Source organism: Lepisma saccharinum, chromosome 6, assembly GCF_977018435.1.
Source record: "Lepisma saccharinum chromosome 6, izLepSacc3.1, whole genome shotgun sequence".
Classification (NCBI taxonomy): Eukaryota; Metazoa; Arthropoda; class Insecta; order Zygentoma; family Lepismatidae; genus Lepisma; species Lepisma saccharinum.
The window spans coordinates 91535457-91556573 of NC_139234.1; the positions used below are offsets into that span (position 1 = coordinate 91535457).

The following is a 21117-nucleotide window of genomic DNA, read 5'->3' on the forward strand; positions in this document are numbered from 1 at the left end:
AATATATTACATAAGAAAAATAGAATATGTTTAACCATGCTAAGCGTACAACTTGTGTAAGTTAATTGAACGCAATGAACATATTAGATGTTGTTAAATTTTAATCTTAAATTGTAATTCTAATCTCAGTCCCGAGCTCAACTTCCAGGGAGTCCACTGGCTTCCAGCGGTGAATCATTTATTTGATCTAATTTGATCAGATAAGCTTTCTTAAGTAAATTAAAAATCTCCAGAAGGGAAGCTCCCGGGATGTCAGTTTCTTGTTTTGGGATTTATTTTTTTATTTTTTTTTTTAAATTAATTTTTTAAATTTGTTTCTTTAGCATTTTTTGGTCCTCCCTGGGGATCGAGCTGAGATCATTTACTTAACACTGCTGTTCCTCCTAACGCCGTTCCATCCGTCTCATGTACTTCCTGTGTCGCTCCCCAGGCGTGCGGGGTGGGTGGATTTTTCTTCTCTCGGCCGCCTCCTTCGTCCAGCGGCGACATCGCAGCAGCGACGCCCCGACGCACCCTCCGGCGACTCCTCTTCGGGGAGGGGCTCGGGAGGGGGCGCAGGGATTCCTCTCCTCGGATTCCTTCTTGGTGTTTCGGCGGGGGCTGGGCGGGGCAGGGGGGCAAAAGGTCGCCGGCGATTATCTCGCATGAATATCTTCAGCTCCGCATGGGACACCGTGTCTGCCAGAGCATTTAGTTTATCAAAATGTGGACTCCTTAGCAGATTGTAGACGTCCGTGTGGGGAAGTTCCCGCCTCGCTGCGATGATAATTTCGTCCGAAGCTTGGCAGAAAAATACCTTGTGCTCTGGGGTGTCGATTTCCGTCGTGCAGGACCTGCAGAGATCGTTGTCTCGTCTCTCCGTTTTTAAAAGATGGGTGCCGTATGGGCCGTGGCCCGTGAGAAAATGGATCAAGCCCCTTGAGAACCCCTTGTTTTTATGCACCAAAGGCTCGTTCGTGTTCGGCATGAACTGGTAGAGTCTCCTACCCTTCTCGGAAGAGCTCCATTCCCTCTGCCAATCCTCTCTTACTCTATGCTTTATGTCACGGAATGTTGGGTAGAAGTTTCCTAGCATCTCGGTTATCTTTCTTTCGTTGCCCTTCCTGAAAAAGTAGGAAAGGGCCCGGAGCTTTATAATGTAATCCAACGGCAAGGTGCCCGTTACTGTGAGCATGGCTTCGGTAGATGTTGTTCTGAACGCCCCGGTTAGCCTGAGCAGAACCTTTCTCTGCGACGATCTGAGTCTATACACGTATGTCGATTTCCCCAGGGATGTCGATGCCCACGCAGATGCACCATACGATACTATCGAGTCATAAATGGAGACCAAGTACGTTTTCCAGGTTGAGGGTGGCAGATGGAATTTGTTGGAGGCTATCGTGGCCACCTTGTTCATTATTAGTTCTGCTTTAGAGGTAATGGTTTCGATGTGCCTCTTGAAAAGCAGCCCCTCGTAGAGAGTGACTCCGAGATATTTTACTTCCTTCACTCTTTTGATGGAATTATTATTTATTTTAATTGTAGGGTTTCTGTTAAAACTTAATTTTCCTTTTAGTAAAACATAGTTGGTTTTATTCGCAGAAAGATCCAATTTGGCTTTGTTACACCATTGCGTCAATCTATTAAGAGCAGTAGAAGTGCGTGATTCAATCTCCCGTCTGGAATTTCCAGTTATCACCAGCAATAAGTCATCTGCATACGCAATACACTTGTGTACTACCTGTAGGCCCTTCATGACTTGGAGACATGGTTCGAAATTAGCATTCCACAAGTGTGGACCGAGGACCGATCCCTGTGGGCATCCTTTAGATGTAAGTTTGTTGATTTTTCCTTCTGGAAGAGATAAAAACACTCTCCTGTCGGTGAGGTAGTCAAGTAAGATAGTGTACAGTGTCCCAGGACAGTCCAAGTTCCGCAAAGTTTGGAAGAGGTGGGGCCACCAGAGGTTGTCGAAGGCCCCCGATATATCCGCCAGCACCGCCACTGCATATTTCTCATCAACCATGCCAATCGTGTTTAATAGATTGTTTATAGCGTCTTCGGTAGATCTGCCTTTCGTGAAGCCGAATTGAATGTCTGAGCTGTTTGTTAAAGCTGTGAATTCCAAAAGTCTTTTAGTCAGTAATTTTTCGAATATTTTTCCCAATATGTTGATAAGACAGATCGGTCTGTACGACTTGGGGTGCGTTTCCTCTTTTTTCCCGTCTTTTTTAATAATAATAAGTTCAGATTCCTTCCAAATTTTCGGAAATTCCTTAACAATGAGACATTGATTGTACAGAGACGTTAGGAAAGGGGCGATTGCCGGGGTTCCCATTTTAATGATTTCGGCAGGAATTTTGTCTGGACCCGGCGATTTTTTGCTTCTTGTGGCCGTGATTACAGTTATGACCTCCTCCACGCTGAAGGGAAAGAGGGGTCTGTTGTTGTTTTTTTCTTTATAATTACTTCTGATGTATTTATGGGTGTCGTTATCTTCATTTACGTTATCATCGGGAAGTAGAGTGTTAAGTAGCAATTCCGCTGTGTCTTGCAGGTCCTTGGTGTAGGTGCCGTCCTCTTTCTGCAGAGTTGTAAAACCAGTTCCAATCTTTATCTTGCCCATTGCAACCCTATAGGGGAGACCCCATTTGTCATTTTTTAATTTTGATTCGACAAAGCGTTTCCAGCTATTGGTTTTAAAGTTCTTCAGCTCGGCTTCGTATCTGCTCTTGGCCCTCCTGTAGAGATCTAAGTTTATTACCCTCAGAGCGTGTATTCGCGTCCTCTGGTACAGCTTACGCGCTTTCTTCATGACTTGCTTTAGGTTTTTAAGTTTTTTGGGCCAGAGCTTACCAGATTGTCTCCCGCTGGACGATAATTTCGGGGTTGATTGACCTATTGCATTTTTTAGTTCTTCTGTCACGTATTTTGCCCATTCATGCACGGTCTTTGTAAAGTCCACATGCGGTGGGAGATTTATTGCTTGCATAAGAAGCCCATGATTAGTTTTTCTCCAGTCGTACGTATTTTCGGCATTGCTTGTGGGTTCGTTGATGTCGGTTAATAAACAGAAGGTGATTATGTTATGGTCACTCGTGGTTTCCATGTCGAAGACCTTCCACTCTCGCACTTTTCCTGAGAGTTTGTTGTTTGATAAAGTGACGTCTATGTTGCTGGACGCCCCCGCTCTTCCCCTGTACGTTGGCGGATTTCCAGGAGCATTTTCGACAAAGAGGTTGTGGCTCGCAATAAAATCTTCCATCAACTCTCCGTTAGGATCCGTTGTGTCGCCGTGCCACCAAGGGGAGGAAGAGTTCGCATCCGCAGTTATCAGTAATTTGTGGTTGTTGTAGGCATCGCATGCTTCCCCAATCTTGTCAAGAAAAATTTCGAGGTTAGTGCTGAATTGACAATAACTATTTATAAGGATGAACGTAAAGTTTTCTAGGGAGAGTTGTACACAATTAATGTGCGAGTTCGAAAATTGAGCGATTTTGGTTGGAATGATGTTCTTGTTCATTAAAATTACAGCAGCTTGTGGTTTCTCGCTGTCATGTGATACTTTTATTCCTGACGGTACGTATGGTATTTTACTATTAATAGTATACGGTTCTTGAATGGACAGAATATCAATTTTATTTATATTTGCGAATTCAAATATTTCCTGGGTAGCTAGTTTTGCACCATTGAGGTTGGCCTGTAAGACTCTTATTTGGCCGTTCATGGATGCCTGACGATCTGGTAACATTGCGGCCATTCTTTATGGTGGATAAACGCGACTCTTCCGTACGCCCTTGCGAAGTCAGCATAAATGTCTTCCAGCTCGAAGGGCACTTCCCTTCGTGAGAAAACCTTGTCAAGGAGTTCAAAGAGTTCATTTTCCGTAATTGGTATGTTATTCGACGCTAGAGTTATTTTGTCTATTGCCTCCGGATATGGAAAAGTAATGTTTCTGCCGTTTTTATGTTTATATCTGATTATTAGTCTCAGTGCGGTTGCCAGGTTATCTTTCTGTTCCAGCCGACTGAGGCGTAAAGACGTTTCGAAATCTTTATATATTGTATCTGGGTTTATGTTATTGAAAGTGACTTCCGGTGTAGGTGGGTTTAGGAGTGTCGGTTTGCAAAAATTAGGGTATTTACTGGAAGGTTGGAACTCAGGAGCGTTGGGGTTGAGGTTCTTTTCTGAAGCAGAGGTTGTGTTTACAAGGTTTGTTCGCGGAAGTTCTGAGGGGGTGGGCTCCAGGTGCAGTTGCGCAAGGATGTTTGTTGGCGAGGGAGGGGAGGGAGTAGTCCTTTCGAGTTTAGGAGAATAGTAGATAGTGTGAGGTCTCTCGGGTGATTCCGATGGGGAATCGGGTGGGGTCATAAGCAGAGTTAAAAGATTGTTTGTATTAGGTTCATGGACTGGTGAGGCACAAACTGGTGATGGCGGGGTGGATGAGGAAAGTGGAGAATAACTGTGTGGCATTTCCGAGTAGGATGACTCCGGGGAGCCATATGGGGGGTTAAGTGTGGGGAAAATGCAAGGCAATGCGGTGAAAACGCTCATGGGTAGTCCGGGAATGTTTCGACTAATTATTTGGTAAGGTAGTCTCGCTGGAGGGGTGGATTGATTGTTGGTTAGGTAAAAATTTGATAATGGATTGTTATTGCAGTGAGTATTGCAATGCTCTGAGTTAAGTATTGTCGATTTTAGCAGGTTAATAATTAGATCGTCAATCGGTTTCTCTTCTTTAGTAACTAAGATTAGTTTCCATTCTCTTATCTTTCTTTCTCTGTATGCTGCCGCCCTTGCTGCATCGCGGCGAACGCGGCAGGGTGTTTTCCTGTTCTTGGCCCTGGATGACTGTTTGGAGTTTGTCTTATAGTCCATAATCGGTTCTTTCAATTAGTCTTTGTAAATGAATGTTATATGTGGGGCAGTCTTTGCCGTCACATTCTTTTTTCCTTCTGAGGCAGGGTATACACTTCTTTGGTTCTTCGATCCTGGGGCACTTATTTCTGGTATGCCCCTCGCAAGCACAGTGAGTGCAGATTTCGTTGTCCTTGCAGTTTTTGCTTACGTGTCCTAAATTTCCACATTTATGGCAGTTTGACACGGCAATGTAGTCTTTTATAGACAATGACTGGAAGGATATGAAAACCTGGCCTGTTTTTAGTAGGATCTTTCTTAAGTCAGGGGTAGCTTCGAATACGCAATGACAATTTGCCCTGTTGCGTGGTCCTGTTTTAAATCTGAGATTAAACTTTTTGATGTAGTCCTCCCATGATATATGATTCTCTAAATTCAACAAGAAAATCTCCTCATAAAGCTCCGTTTCGGATTTATTTGAAGGGACATCGTAGACAATGAGAAGCGGATTTCTCTTTTTAGGAAATTCGGCCCTGATCTTGAGTTTGGCAAGTTCGCGATGATTTATTATCTTCTCTGCCTCTTCTCTGGTCTCCGTTTCCACTATAAGCATTTTGTTAGTCGTCCGCATTTGCTTTATTTTAATACCATCCCTGGGGGGGTTAATTGCCTTTGTAAATACCTCCTGCACCTTTTTTGAATCTTTTGTTCGATTCTCATCTGATATGAAGACAGTGTGCTTGGGTTTCTGCACTGTCTTCTGTATTTGTGCAGTTTTCCCAGATTGTGTTACCGCCGGTTGGGCCAGCGTTTGAGCGTAGGAGGGTTTGGAGTCTGCTTTGGCAGTGCTTTGCAGAATGTCGCATGCTGTTTTTAGAGACTTGTTCTCCGCCACTGTGTCTTGGTGTACCTGAGCCATTTTAGCAACTATTTCCAGAATAGATGTCTTATTCTCTGTTAATTTATGTAACACATCAATGTTAATTAGCGATAGTAGCTAAAGTTCAGGTTGGCAACAATTAAAAAGGCCAACGTGGAAGTTTTTACATCGCCAAAAGCACGTAGCGTGATTCCGCCACTCCTAACATAAACAGCCAATAGGAAAACGATATTTTATAGAAAACGAGGGAAAAATACTTTGCTATAATATTACAATGTTAAACTATATAGAAATAACTAAACTGATTTTATCAAATAATTCATATTGCCCTTGCACATAAAAATGATTAAATAAAGATTTAGTTTATAACGAAGACAAATTCTTTCAATCTTGTACATTGTTGAACAAAACTCGATATTAAGAAGAAATGTATTTAACTTGTGCTTAAACAACAAATTTTGCGTGAAAGATAGAAATAATCCTAGCCATTTTGGATTTGAAAAACAATGAAAACGTTGCATATACAGGGTGATTACAAATGATTCATCGGGTTTTGACGTCTTATAGCTTCAAATATATAATGCCCACCCATTTGTACTAATAACCACTGAAAAGAGCATATTTTAAAGTTTTGTTTATGTCATTTCAGGTTTCATTGTGATGCACCAGGCGGCAGGGTGATAACAGTTTGCAAAATGGCGACTAATCAACAGAAAGCATTTTGTGTGTTGCAATATGAGAAGACTGAACCCGTCACAACCGTGCAGCGTGCGTTCCGAAGACAGTACAGCATACAGCCACCAACCCACCAAAGCATTCTGCGGTGGTATCGACAGTTCAATGACATAGGTTGCCTCTGTAAAGGAAAAAGCTCCGGACGACCAGGTGTTGCAGTTGAAACAGTGGAGAGTGTCCAAAGAAATCTACACGTCGTGCAAGTCGCGAACTGGCCATTCCTCAGCCAACTTTGTAGAAGATTCTGCGCAAGCGATTACATCAGACACCATATCGCATACAGCTGCTGCAACGTTTACGGCCAAGCGACCGCACCATCAGACGCAACTTTTGTGAATTTTTCCAGGAAGCAATGGAAGATGACGAATTTATCCCCCGACTCGTGTTCAGTGATGAGGCGACGTTCCACGTAAACGGTCACTTGAATCGTCACAACGTTCACATATGGGGCACGGCAAATCCCCATGTTACAGTGGAGATTGAAAGAGATTCTCCAAAGGTGAATGTCTTCTGTGCTGTTTCACGTAGCAAAATGTACGAGCCTTACTTTTTCCCTGAGAAAACTGTGACGGGTACAATGTACCTACACATGTTGCAAGACTGGTTGTATCCTCAACTGATAGCTGATAGTATCCCCAACTTTATATTCCAAATAAGACGGAGCTCCGCCTCATTGGCATAGAGATGTGCGTCGCCATCTCAACGAGGAACTTCCAAACCGGTGGATTGGGCGCTGCGCTCAGGATGATTTGGCACTCTTCAGGTTGCCCCCAAGGTCTCCTGACCTTACAGTTTGTGATTTTTTTTCTTTGGGTATACGTGAAAGACAATGTTTACGTACCACCTTTGCCGACAACACTGCCTGAACTCCAGGATCGCATCACAGCTGCGCTGGTGAACGTGTATGGGTCGAACTTGACTACGGCATAGATTTTGTCGTGTAACGCGAGGAGAGCACATAGAACATTTGTAATGATGTGTAAGAAACTTGAAAATATGCTTTTTCATACAATGTATCATTCACTATTTTTTATGTAATACTTTGTGCAATACATTCATCCAAAACCCGATGAATCATTTGTAATCACCCTGTATTATTTGGGATAATTATTAGCCTATAAATTCTGAATAAATGTTGCAAAAATACGCGAATAATATTATAACATAAGATAAAACGTAAATATATACATGAATTATGAAAACAATTAAGTATAAATAATTTAATCCAAGTTCTTAACTTGAAAGTATACGAATAAGACAAATGCCAATATACGACTGAAATTTGCCTAACATGGCGGTCGTTCACGTTTGACCTGAATTTCGCTGTCCTACGTTCAAGCATAAACACGGGGCACGCAAAATGACAGAGAGACGTTTATATACAAGGCACCTATTTTATCTTCACCTTGCCATACAAAGTTACGTCTGGTTCTCCGGGTTTTCCGCAGAATTTCTCGATGTGTCTGCACAACACACCTGACACACCACGCAATAACTCTCACTCCTCAAATCAGCGTTGTCAGTAACATGAAGCAAAATTTTCGAATTTTTAGAACGGGTGATCGAAATAGTACCTATATCGGAAATGTACCACCCTACCCTAGTTGATACGAGGGGACGGTATCGAGTCGCGGCCCGGCGGTTGAGAGATAGTGCACTAGATTACTTTACAATGTTGACTGATCTATTTTGGACTAAAGTGCCTCCATATGCTGGCTTTTCAAATAAAAACAGTCACGTCGTAAATGGCGAAAACACGGCCTCTTTACACGATGTTGAAGCCAAATTACAGCCGATAACTTCATCAAAAACTTGATAAAGCGAAAAGAACGTTGTGTTTAAATCTTAAAACATTTCTATAACATTGTACATATCGATACTTTACCGTATTATATCAACAAATTGGAGCTTCAAATACGTTGTAAGGCCTCCGGTTGGGCTCTCTTCTAAAGTCTAAATATAGCTCGTTGGAGTGAAGCATTCACTGCGCAAACGCGAACAACAAGCTGAAGCTACAGGATGCACGATATTGAGAAAACGGCACAGTCCGAGAGACACGTAAGCGACACGCAACACGTGCATCTCGGCGTGTCTCTTCGGTTCGAAAGGTTGCATTGATCAATGTGGGTTTGCTTCCAAGCGACACGTATCTCGTGTCGCATGTCACGTGTCTCTTCGGTGTGAATTGTCCCTAAAACAAACGTACAGTTGGTGCAAATGTAACGAACGCCACGTGGTGGATATTTCCTTGCACACGACAAGTGAAATTGGCAGCAAACGTGGCGGCTGTGCGCATCCTGACGTCACATAAAACCCAGCAATTGAAATTGATCTAACAAGGAGAGGGAATGGCTTGGGGAATTGAGTTTGGGACGGGACTTCGTGTAATGGTAGGATCAGTGTGGTGTTTAAGAAATTTCCAGGGCGGGAAATTCTATCGACTGTCTAGAAATAATGCTTATATATTGTTGCGTGACCCGATATAATATATATGTAATATATATATATATATATATATATATATATATGTAATATATATATATATATATATATATATATGTGTGTGTATATATATATATATATATATATATATATATATATATATATCTCAGGGCCCGAAAAATTCCGGTCGCCATGGCGACTAAAACTTTCAGCCTGGCGACTGTGATCTTTTGCTGTACTATGTACAAAATTTTTATGATTCTAAGTTCAAATTGCAGTACAGCGTAAGTTAGCAATTTTTTTTTATCAACGTTGTGAACATTCCATAGAGTCAGTAACAATGTCTTACCCTTTGTCCCGCAACATCCCATTTCCTGCTATCTCAAATAATTTAACGATGTTTTGAATACCGTGATGCTCAGCATCTTATACAGAGTGTTTCAAAAGTCACACAACCCAAACTTTGGAAATGTATATCATGAAAACCGTAAGAGATATTTACACCGGGTTTTCTGCATTATAGAGCCTCATCCATTGAGAGATTTTTCAACGCTTAAAATTATCAGTTCACTCCGTACAGAAAATTATATAAATTAATAACTGACGGAAAGAAACATTCAAATTTTTCCAGAAATGAACTTCTGAGTAAGAAAAATATGTAAGAAATTATCGAAGGGTCATAATTAGACATTTGATGACTAATGTCATGTCAGTCTGTCATTTGCGACCAATATTGGTCATGTGCAACATTTGATGAATTTTTGACTGGCGATTTTATGCTAAGTGAAAAGTGCCATTTTTGGGACATATCTCCGTATATGGCAACATAAACAGGTCGAAATATTGCCAACAGTCGCATGCAACATGTGTCTAAGTATTGGCTATACATTTACGTGAAAAATCGTAAATCAAGATTTTGTGCCGAAATTGAACTCTTTGAGAGAATCCTAGACTGCCCTTAGTTACATTGAATTCTCCTCGCTCACTTGCACCGCTACTGTGCCTGTTATTTTAATTGATTCAGCATTGCATATTCATTGGAGCAGTGCGTGTGCATTGCTGAAGAGTATTTTACTACTCATTCTTACACTCATGTGCAAGAGGTTTTCCAATAAAAATGACCTGCTTCTGCTGTACCTCACAAAGCAACTGTTTTAAAACTGTTAAACACCAACAGTAGTTGAAATAATAGTTAGTGGATGTTGCTATTTAATATTCGCAATTTATTTGCACGTACTTATAACTAATTTGCACGGGTGTTAATTAATTTGCACGTACTTATAACTAATTTGCACGTACTTAGAATACTTTACATTTATGTATTTGCATGTTTATAACTTTTATGAATATATAATTATTTATTTTATGAAAAATATGTATATAGAAGGTAATTAGAGGTACTAAACTCTATGCATATGGTTTTATATTCATTACTGCAAAGTATGTAATGTATCAAACGATAATAATTAATGTTTATAATATTGAAAATAAGAGTTTATGGTTTATGAACCGCTATGAAAGGTGTTAATGGTACGAAAGAAGACGGTCCCGGTACTCGAACCCACGATATGTAACGGTAATAAATATAGTACACTATGTAATACTGTTATATGGCATGTAATATATTGAGCGGAAACGAACTATGTATAACGTGTGAGCTGAGTCTGATGCCAGACAGACAAGGGTGAACTCCGCGCAGGTAGAGGAGAAAGGAATTTGGGGGATGTGCGGTCAAGGTCAAATGACGTCAGAACGCCAGAACAAAGAAAGAACCCGATTGACCAATCAGAACCGGTTTTCCCAAGGCTAATCTGAATGCAAGAACAGGAGAAAGGTATGCAATACCGTAGGGCATGGGAGGGATTCAACCAGACAACAAAGGATGTCTGGGAATGCGCAGCAATGGTCAATTTTTTGAAACTGTGCGTCGCTTGCATGCTAGAACATGTTTCTGTCTAAGTAGGCCAAGGTTTTCTAGAACACTAGAACAAAGGATGTCAGGGACTGCGCGATCTAGGTCAAATCTCTGAAGCTATGCGTCGCTTGTAGAACCGGTTTCCGCCGCCAATTAATATTCCGCTCAGATTGCCCCAAGGCACAGGACGCTTTAGCGCAGGTTTTAGGCTAGAGCGTTTGCATGTCAGAACAGGTTTCTGTCTAAGTAGGCCAAGGTTACCGAGAACACAAGAAAAAAGGATTTTTGGATACCCAATTAGATTGGAGCGAGAACTTTAAATTGAACAAGGTGAACGAAGCGTAAGGGTTTATTATTTGTACTATGAAGAAGGGAGAGCTCTCAGGGACTGGGCCTACACTTTTCACTATTTGCTTTTATCACGGGGTATCGAACCAGGACCTTTTGATTATTGATTTAGGTAGTAAATTTATGTTACTGTGTGCTATTTAACATATTATTGAGTTTATTTTTTACCAAACTTTGACTTTATGTCAAACATTTTCACAGCTTATTCTTATTTTTACCAAAATAACACAATTCAATCTGTTCAGGAAAGACTTTTAGTTACATTTTCGACACACAAAGTGTGTGTTCTCAACTTTTATCTGTTTATTTCACAAATTTATACCTACTTTTACCAAAATAACACTATTTATACTATTCAGGAAAGACTTTTAGTTATATTTTCGACACACAAAGTGTGTGTTCTCAATTTTTATTTGTTTATTTCACAAGTTTAGCCTAATATTTACTCAAATAACACGATTTGAACGTGTTTTTCTATTACATTTTAGACTCGCAAAGATATTTTTACAACATTTTAACTTATTATTTACAATTTTATACCTATTTTTACCAAAATAACACTATTTATAGTATTCAGGCACCATTTTTTATTAAATTTTGGACTCACAAAGACATTTTTTCAACTTTGAACTTATTATTTTAAAAGTTTATTTCAATGTTTTTTACTCAAATAACACAATTTAAGCTATTCAGACAGAAGTGTTTATTTCATTGTGCATTTACAAAGAGAGATTTTCAACATTTAACTTATTATTTACAAATTCAGGCTTATTTTTTACTCTAATAACACAATTTCATCTATTCAGACAACATTTTTTATTAAATTTTGGACTAGCAGACACTTCTTTTATTTGTAACTTATTATTTTACAACTTTATGTTAATTTTTACCAAAATAACACTATTTATACTATGCAGGCAAAATGTTTTATTACATTTTAGACTCGCAAAGATACACACATACACACACACACTCTCACACACAGAGAGATTTTTTCCAAGTTTACAGGATTATTCTCTAATTTTACCAAGGCGACTATAACTGGACGTTTATTTTCCCCCTTAAATATAACAATATAATGTCAAATCACAGGACAAGACGATGCTAGCAGATGACTATGTGGCTTTTAAGTCCATCTGCCAAACTTTTTTACCATGCTATTTAGCCTTATAGTTTTTATTCAGGGTAATTTTCAAGTATTACTGACTTTTTGAGTGATAGACTTAATATCAGGGGTTATTTGTATCTGTTATATTATGCGAGTTTTATTTTTACTACAATTATGACTAAATTCCACTGACTGAAGATTAAAGCTTAGGCTCTAAAGGGGCCATTTAACATGTATAGTGACAATTCATAGGACAATATGAACCTTACAGAGGCTTGTAGGATGCATAGGAACACATGCCAGAGCTTTATTAGACTGCAAGAAGCATTTACAAGAAGTACTGCGAGGAAACGAAGTTGATTTTTTGAGTGCTTTACCAGTTACACAGCCAGTATTTGATATTTTGACACACAAAGTGTGTCTTCTCAAGTTTTGTCTATTTATTTCACAATTTTATGTAATTTTTTATTCTAATAACACAATTTCAACTATTCAGGCAACATTTTTTTATTGTAATTTGGACTTTCAAAGATATTTTTTAAATCTTTGTATTAAACTTTCTATTTATTGCGTTTTGTGTCTCACATTCACTAATTTTTAATTTAGATTTTTATTTTCTATTTTTCTAAAACTAAAGAAAAAGGTATTTTTAACTAAAAGTTATTTTATATTTTTCGGTTTTCAGATTTTTGGTTCTGTATTTCTATATTAGGATATTACAAAGTTTTAAGGTGTGTATAATATTTCAAAGTATTTTCAGGGTGTATTTGTTAATGCATTTGGATGATAACTATTAGGTTTTTGAATGAACTAATGTTAAGAATAGTTCAACCAATCAGAAAACGCGTCGCTTTTATTTCAACCAATTAGAAAACGCGTTGGTTTAATTTCAACCAATCAGAGAAGGCGTCAGTTTTGCTTATGAAGTATAAAAAAGCGCGTAAAAGCAAGCAGAAGCTATTTTGAGAAGTATTTGTGAAGCATTGTGTCAGAGAAGACATCAAGTTGTGATTATTGGCCGAGAGTTTCAGACAAAGAACTCAAGAGAAGCTATAATTAAGGTAAATGATTTTTATGATGTAGTGTGTTTTTAAATAATATGTAAATGCAAATATTGAAACGAAGAAAACGTCAATGCAAACCAAAAAGAATATGCGTAATGTGAACAAGTACTACAACAATTTTTCTATTTTTCAGGTGCTTCTGATTTTGTATGTGTGACTGAAAGGGACAATTAGTGAAAGATTGCGTCTTCAAGCTCCACAAACAAGGCTAACCACATTGCGGTGAGTACTTCGCAAGAGATTTTACCATTGGAATGTATATTTCTTCACTAGTTTTTGAAATAATATATAAATCCAGAAAACAAAGAAACGAAAAAAGTAAATACAGAAATGAATATGCGTAATATAAACAAGTACTACAACTATGTTTCTATTTTTCAGGTGTTCTTATTTGTGTACCTGTGAGTGGAAGGATCTATATTACTGGAAATAACGCCAACAAAGTAACCGACAAGGACATGAGTCAAATAATTGCATCATGTCCATGTTTTTCCCATCATATCTATAAGGATTGTGTGTTGGAGACTTTGAAGAGGTATACACCTGGCAAGTATATTATATGCTGGGGATGTTATTCTAAACAAGGCAACCAACTAGCCCACGATTGTGTAGTTAACCATTTCTACGAGTGTGAGTGCGTATGCTGTAAAGATGAAGATTTACTCTCTGAATGTTATTTTATTTGCCAAGGAGAACGCTGTTTGAATAAATGCCGACGATATGTTAAGTGGATGTGCGAGAGAATCCAGTATTATTTACAGGACTTGGATAACACAAAACATATTTTCATTTTTATATTACTAACCATGAGGATGTTGCGGATGCTTTGACGGCACACGAGGTACAGACAGAATACAAAGCTTTTTATAGTGTGTTATGTGAAATTTCAAACAATATCGAACTAGTGAAAACTCTTATAGATCCTATACGCTCAGCAGAGTTTACTTATGGTAGCACAGGATTTTTGTGAGAGTTGAATAAAGAGAGACCGACTAATAAGAGCGAAAATGGTGCAATACATTATTGATGTACAAGGATTTCTTTATAATAGAAAATTTATATTGCGTGAGTTTTGTGTGAGTTCTACAAATTTGGACACTGTGTATTATGCGCTTGTGAGTGTTCCCGATTATTTCAAAGAGAACAAAGATTCGCGCTGGGTTAAAGACAATCTCCATGCATTAATGTATGATATTCCTTGTGGATGTGAAATATACTATGTCCGGAGGGCAGTTAGGAACTTGAACTGTCAAGGTGGTACATTTTTCTGCAAAGGAAAATCCCAAATTATCAAAGATTTGTTTAATATTGATAACATTGTTGAATTACAAACTGTAAACTGTCCATCCCTTAAGAATTTGTATATGTTTCAAGGAGGATTGTGCAAGTATCATTCTGATACTTCTCCCCCAGCTGAACAAGGTTGCGCATTCAGAAATGTTCAAAGACTTGTATGTTGGTACAATAATAAAAATATTAATGTGTAATTTATTTTAGTGCAAATAATAAAGATTTGTGAAAAAGAAATGTTTTCTATGTTGTTATTTAGTTTTAAAGCCTTTATTCAAGGTATTTTCAAGTATTACTGGTTTTTTGGCTGCATCATCACATGGGTTATTTCCATTTGGTTTATTATACGAGGCTAAATCACTATATGTCTATGAGGACTAAAATCCACTGATTGAAGCTTAAAGCTTAGGCTTACTATGTATATTGATTAAACACAGGACAATACGAACCTTACAGAGGATTGTAGGAGTCATAGGCCCACACGACAGAGCCTTATTAGCCTGCAAGAACAACTTATATGTTGAATTGTGACTGTTTAGAAATAATATTTATAAAGTTTAAATCATTTTTATTAGATTACATATATATTTTGGAGTAAATCTTCATCTTTACAGCATACGCACTCACACTCGTAGAAATGGTTAACTACACAATCGTGGGCTAGTTGGTTGCCTTGTTTAGAATAACATCCCCAGCATATAATATACTTGCCAGGTGTATACCTCTTCAAAGTCTCCAACACACAATCCTTATAGATATGATGGGAAAAACATGGACATGATGCAATTATTTGACTCATGTCCTTGTCGGTTACTTTGTTGGCGTTATTTCCAGTAATAGATCCTTCCACTCACAGGTACACAAATAAGAACACCTGAAAAATAGAAACATAGTTGTAGTACTTGTTTATATTACGCATATTCATTTCTGTATTTACTTTTTTCGTTTCTTTGTTTTCTGGATTTATATATTATTTCAAAAACTAGTGAAGAAATATACATTCCAATGGTAAAATGTCTTGCGAGGTACTCACCGCAATGTGGTTAGCCTTGTTTGTGGAGCTTGAAGACGCCATCTTTCACTAATTGTCCCTTTCAGTCACACATACAAAATCAGAAGCACCTGAAAAATAGAAAAATTGTTGTAGTACTTGTTCACATTACGCATATTCTTTTTGGTTTGCATTGACGTTTTCTTCGTTTCAATATTTGCATTTACATATTATTTAAAAACACACTACATCATAAAAATCATTTACCTTAATTATAGCTTCTCTTGAGTTCTTTGTCTGAAACTCTCGGCCAATAATCACAACTTGATGTCTTCTCTGACACAATGCTTCACAAATACTTCTCAAAATAGCTTCTGCTTGCTTTTACGCGCTTTTTTATACTTCATAAGCAAAACTGACGCCTTCTCTGATTGGTTGAAATTAAACCAACGCGTTTTCTAATTGGTTGAAATAAAAGCGACGCGTTTTCTGATTGGTTGAACTATTCTTAACATTAGTTCATTCAAAAACCTAATAGTTATCATCCAAATGCATTAACAAATACACCCTGAAAATACTTTGAAATATTATACACACCTTAAAACTTTGTAATATCCTAATATAGAAATACAGAACCAAAAATCTGAAAACCGAAAAATATAAAATAACTTTTAGTTAAAAATACCTTTTTCTTTAGTTTTAGAAAAATAGAAAATAAAAATCTAAATTAAAAATTAGTGAATGTGAGACACAAAACGCAATAAATAGAAAGTTTAATACAAAGATTTAAAAAATATCTTTGAAAGTCCAAATTACAATAAAAAAATGTTGCCTGAATAGTTGAAATTGTGTTATTAGAATAAAAAATTACATAAAATTGTGAAATAAATAGACAAAACTTGAGAAGACACACTTTGTGTGTCAAAATATCAAATACTGGCTGTGTAACTGGTAAAGCACTCAAAAAATCAACTTCGTTTCCTCGCAGTACTTCTTGTAAATGCTTCTTGCAGTCTAATAAAGCTCTGGCATGTGTTCCTATGCATCCTACAAGCCTCTGTAAGGTTCATATTGTCCTATGAATTGTCACTATACATGTTAAATGGCCCCTTTAGAGCCTAAGCTTTAATCTTCAGTCAGTGGAATTTAGTCATAATTGTAGTAAAAATAAAACTCGCATAATATAACAGATACAAATAACCCCTGATATTAAGTCTATCACTCAAAAAGTCAGTAATACTTGAAAATTACCCTGAATAAAAACTATAAGGCTAAATAGCATGGTAAAAATGTTTGGCAGATGGACTTAAAAGCCACATAGTCATCTGCTAGCATCGTCTTGTCCTGTGATTTGACATTATATTGTTATATTTAAGGGGGAAAATAAACGTCCAGTTATAGTCGCCTTGGTAAAATTAGAGAATAATCCTGTAAACTTGGAAAAAATCTCTCTGTGTGTGAGTGTGTGTGTGTGTATGTGTGTATCTTTGCGAGTCTAAAATGTAATAAAACATTTTGCCTGCATAGTATAAATAGTGTTATTTTGGTAAAAATTAACATAAAGTTGTAAAATAATAAGTTACAAATAAAAGAAGTGTCTGCTAGTCCAAAATTTAATAAAAAATGTTGTCTGAATAGATGAAATTGTGTTATTAGAGTAAAAAATAAGCCTGAATTTGTAAATAATAAGTTAAATGTTGAAAATCTCTCTTTGTAAATGCACAATGAAATAAACACTTCTGTCTGAATAGCTTAAATTGTGTTATTTGAGTAAAAAACATTGAAATAAACTTTTAAAATAATAAGTTCAAAGTTGAAAAAATGTCTTTGTGAGTCCAAAATTTAATAAAAAATGGTGCCTGAATACTATAAATAGTGTTATTTTGGTAAAAATAGGTATAAAATTGTAAATAATAAGTTAAAATGTTGTAAAAATATCTTTGTGAGTCTAAAATGTAATAGAAAAACACGTTCAAATCGTGTTATTTGAGTAAATATTAGGCTAAACTTGTGAAATAAACAAATAAAAATTGAGAACACACACTTTGTGTGTCGAAAATATAACTAAAAGTCTTTCCTGAATAGTATAAATAGTGTTATTTTGGTAAAAGTAGGTATAAATTTGTGAAATAAACAGATAAAAGTTGAGAACACACACTTTGTGTGTCGAAAATGTAACTAAAAGTCTTTCCTGAACAGATTGAATTGTGTTATTTTGGTAAAAATAAGAATAAGCTGTGAAAATGTTTGACATAAAGTCAAAGTTTGGTAAAAAATAAACTCAATAATATGTTAAATAGCACACAGTAACATAAATTTACTACCTAAATCAATAATCAAAAGGTCCTGGTTCGATACCCCGTGATAAAAGCAAATAGTGAAAAGTGTAGGCCCAGTCCCTGAGAGCTCTCCCTTCTTCATAGTACAAATAATAAACCCTTACGCTTCGTTCACCTTGTTCAATTTAAAGTTCTCGCTCCAATCTAATTGGGTATCCAAAAATCCTTTTTTCTTGTGTTCTCGGTAACCTTGGCCTACTTAGACAGAAACATGTTCTGACATGCAAGCGACGCACAGTTTCAAAAAATTGACCATTGCTGCGCATTCCCAGACATCCTTTGTTGTCTGGTTGAATCCCTCCCATGCCCTACGGTATTGCATACCTTTCTCCTGTTCTTGCATTCAGATTAGCCTTGGGAAAACCGGTTCTGATTGGTCAATCGGGTTCTTTCTTTGTTCTGGCGTTCTGACGTCATTTGACCTTGACCGCACATCCCCCAAATTCCTTTCTCCTCTACCTGCGCGGAGTTCACCCTTGTCTGTCTGGCATCAGACTCAGCTCACACGTTATACATAGTTCGTCTCCGCTCAATATATTACATGCCATATAACAGTATTACATAGTGTACTATATTTATTACCGTTACATATCGTGGGTTCGAGTACCGGGACCGTCTTCTTTCGTACCATTAACACCTTTCATAGCGGTTCATAAACCATAAACTCTTATTTTCAATATTATAAACATTAATTATTATCGTTTGATACATTACATACTTTGCAGTAATGAATATAAAACCATATGCATAGAGTTTAGTACCTCTAATTACCTTCTATATACATATTTTTCATAAAATAAATAATTATATATTCATAAAAGTTATAAACATGCAAATACATAAATGTAAAGTATTCTAAGTACGTGCAAATTAGTTATAAGTACGTGCAAATTAATTAACACCCGTGCAAATTAGTTATAAGTACGTGCAAATAAATTGCGAATATTAAATAGCAACATCCACTAACTATTATTTCAACTACTACCAACATATGATCCCACAAATTGTTTAAGAGTTGGTATTTATTGTTGAAATTTAGCTCTCAAGATATTTTCAGCAAATTAACAATGTTATTTAAAATAATGTAATTGCTTTTATTTAGATAAATGCTAACATCAATTTATGAACCCTGTGATAGCCTACAGGATTACTATAGTGCAGAAAACTTGGTGTAAATATCTCTAACGATTGTCATGATATACATTTTCAAAGTTTGGATTAGTTTTGAAACATACTGCAGTATGCACAATTGCCTGGCGCCTGATTTTCAGAGCTGGCGCCTAGCTTTGAAGAAAATTTTTCGAGCACTGATATATATATATATATATATATATATATATATATATATATATATATATATATATATATATATACAGGGGGGTCTAAAAAAATGTACTCACTGTTTGATAGTCCATATCTTCTGAAAAAATTGACTTGTGGGTACAATTTTTGGCACTGAGAGAGAGTTATGTTAGATGTTCAAAATGACCACCAGCAACTAGTAAACAACTCCGATGGCGCCAAACTGCAGACTGTACTACGGCCGTCAGTGTATCTGGCATAATGGCAGCACATGATGCTATAATTTTTTCACGTAGCTCGTTGAGTGTAGTTGGTTTTTGTCGATACACATCATCCTTTACGGTCCGCCACAGGTAGAAGTCCAGTGGTGTCAAATCAGGGGACCGAGGTGGGTACTCAATAGCACCGCGTCGACCTATCCATCGTCCGGGGAGAGTGTCATCCAGGTACGACCTGACATCGCGATGGTAGTGAGGCGGGGCTCCATCTTGCTGCAGGTAAAACATTTCATCGCCAAATAGGGTTCGGATGGCAGGCAAAATCATTGACTGAAGCATTTCGAGATACACCTTACCGATTACGGTACCCTCGAAGAAGAAGGGACCAATCAAACCACGCAATGACAGACCACACCACACGTTAAGCCCCGGTAGATTCACCGCCTTCTCCACATAAACGTGAGGATTGACAGGCGACCAGTAGACACAATTGTGGCGGTTCACAGTACCGTTAAGTTTGAATTGCGCCTCGTCAGACCACACAACTGTCCCTGCAAATTCCCCAACCTCGCGAACCATGTGCTCAAACCATTCGCAGTATTCGACCCTACGATCCGAATCGTCCTCGTTGATCGCATGTAGCAGTCTTGGAATGTACACCTTCCACTGTGCACCCTTCAGAATGCGTCTTACGCTAGACCGGCTCACCCCACTTTCGCGCGCTCCCTGGTTCACTGATTTTTGCGGTGATCGGGTGAAATGTTGCAACACAGCAGCACTGGACTCTGGACTTGTAGCTGTTCGTGGTAGACCGGATCTTGCTTTGTGCACATATGAACAGTTCCGTCGGATTCGAACTTATCACGAATACGGGCTATTGTTCGTCGTGTTGGAGGCCGTGTTTCAAACTCATTCTGCCACTGCCGTTGAACCTCTTGAATGTTCTCGTACTTCCAGAACCATTTCAATACAGTCTTGCGTTCCACAAATGATAACCGTACCGCAGCCATTGCTGCTACTCGACTGTCTTCCACTGTACTGGCGTGATCGCTCCAACACTCGCACATGTGCGGCGCAAATTGCCTGCGCCACCTACCCGCGACAAATTAAACAGTTACACTACACGTCCACATGAGATTAGTACATGTAAGTCTGTTTGTTTCGAAATTATTGCATTACAAACAGTGAGTACATTTTTTTGGACCCCTCTGTATATATATATATATATATATATATATATATATATATATATATATTACACATGTATGTATCTATATATATATATATACACACAGGGGTTTATCCAGGATTTTTCCCTTGGGGGAGGGTGTTGGAAACTTTTGGGGGGTGTAAGTTTGGGAATGTTAAGTGCACATTTTGGACCGTTTTAAAACGTTTGCCCTAATTAAATTTGTTCATAGATGTTTCCAGAGATTAACCCCCCCTCCCTTCCCTTCACGTAACATTTCAGAAGAAAAAAATGGCAAATGCTGGAAAAGATGGAAAATATATTTTTGTGCCAATGTTAACATTTCAGTCTACAGTTCAGTACTTGCTGTAATCAATCGTTAGACAAACACAAGAGATGACATTGAAATACACAAAATTTAAACATATTATTACCAGGGAACATTTAATGCAATTCTTAA

The 21117-nt window shown here is 37.7% G+C and overlaps 1 protein-coding gene across 1 annotated transcript; it reads right to left on the minus strand.

Annotated features, from left to right (window-relative positions):
* Window positions 1-19414: 19414 nt before the first annotated feature.
* On the minus strand, window positions 19415-20047 carry LOC145989161 (uncharacterized). Its single transcript, XM_083124455.1, has one exon. The coding sequence runs from the start codon at window positions 20045-20047 to the stop codon at window positions 19415-19417; it is 633 nt and encodes a 210-aa protein (XP_082980581.1).
* Window positions 20048-21117: the final 1070 nt, after the last annotated feature.

Bases quoted from the DNA above. Each gene is read 5' to 3' on its own strand.
- LOC145989161 (XM_083124455.1), bottom strand. From the start codon at position 20,047: ATGGTTCGCGAGGTTGGGGAATTTGCAGGGACAGTTGTGTGGTCTGAC.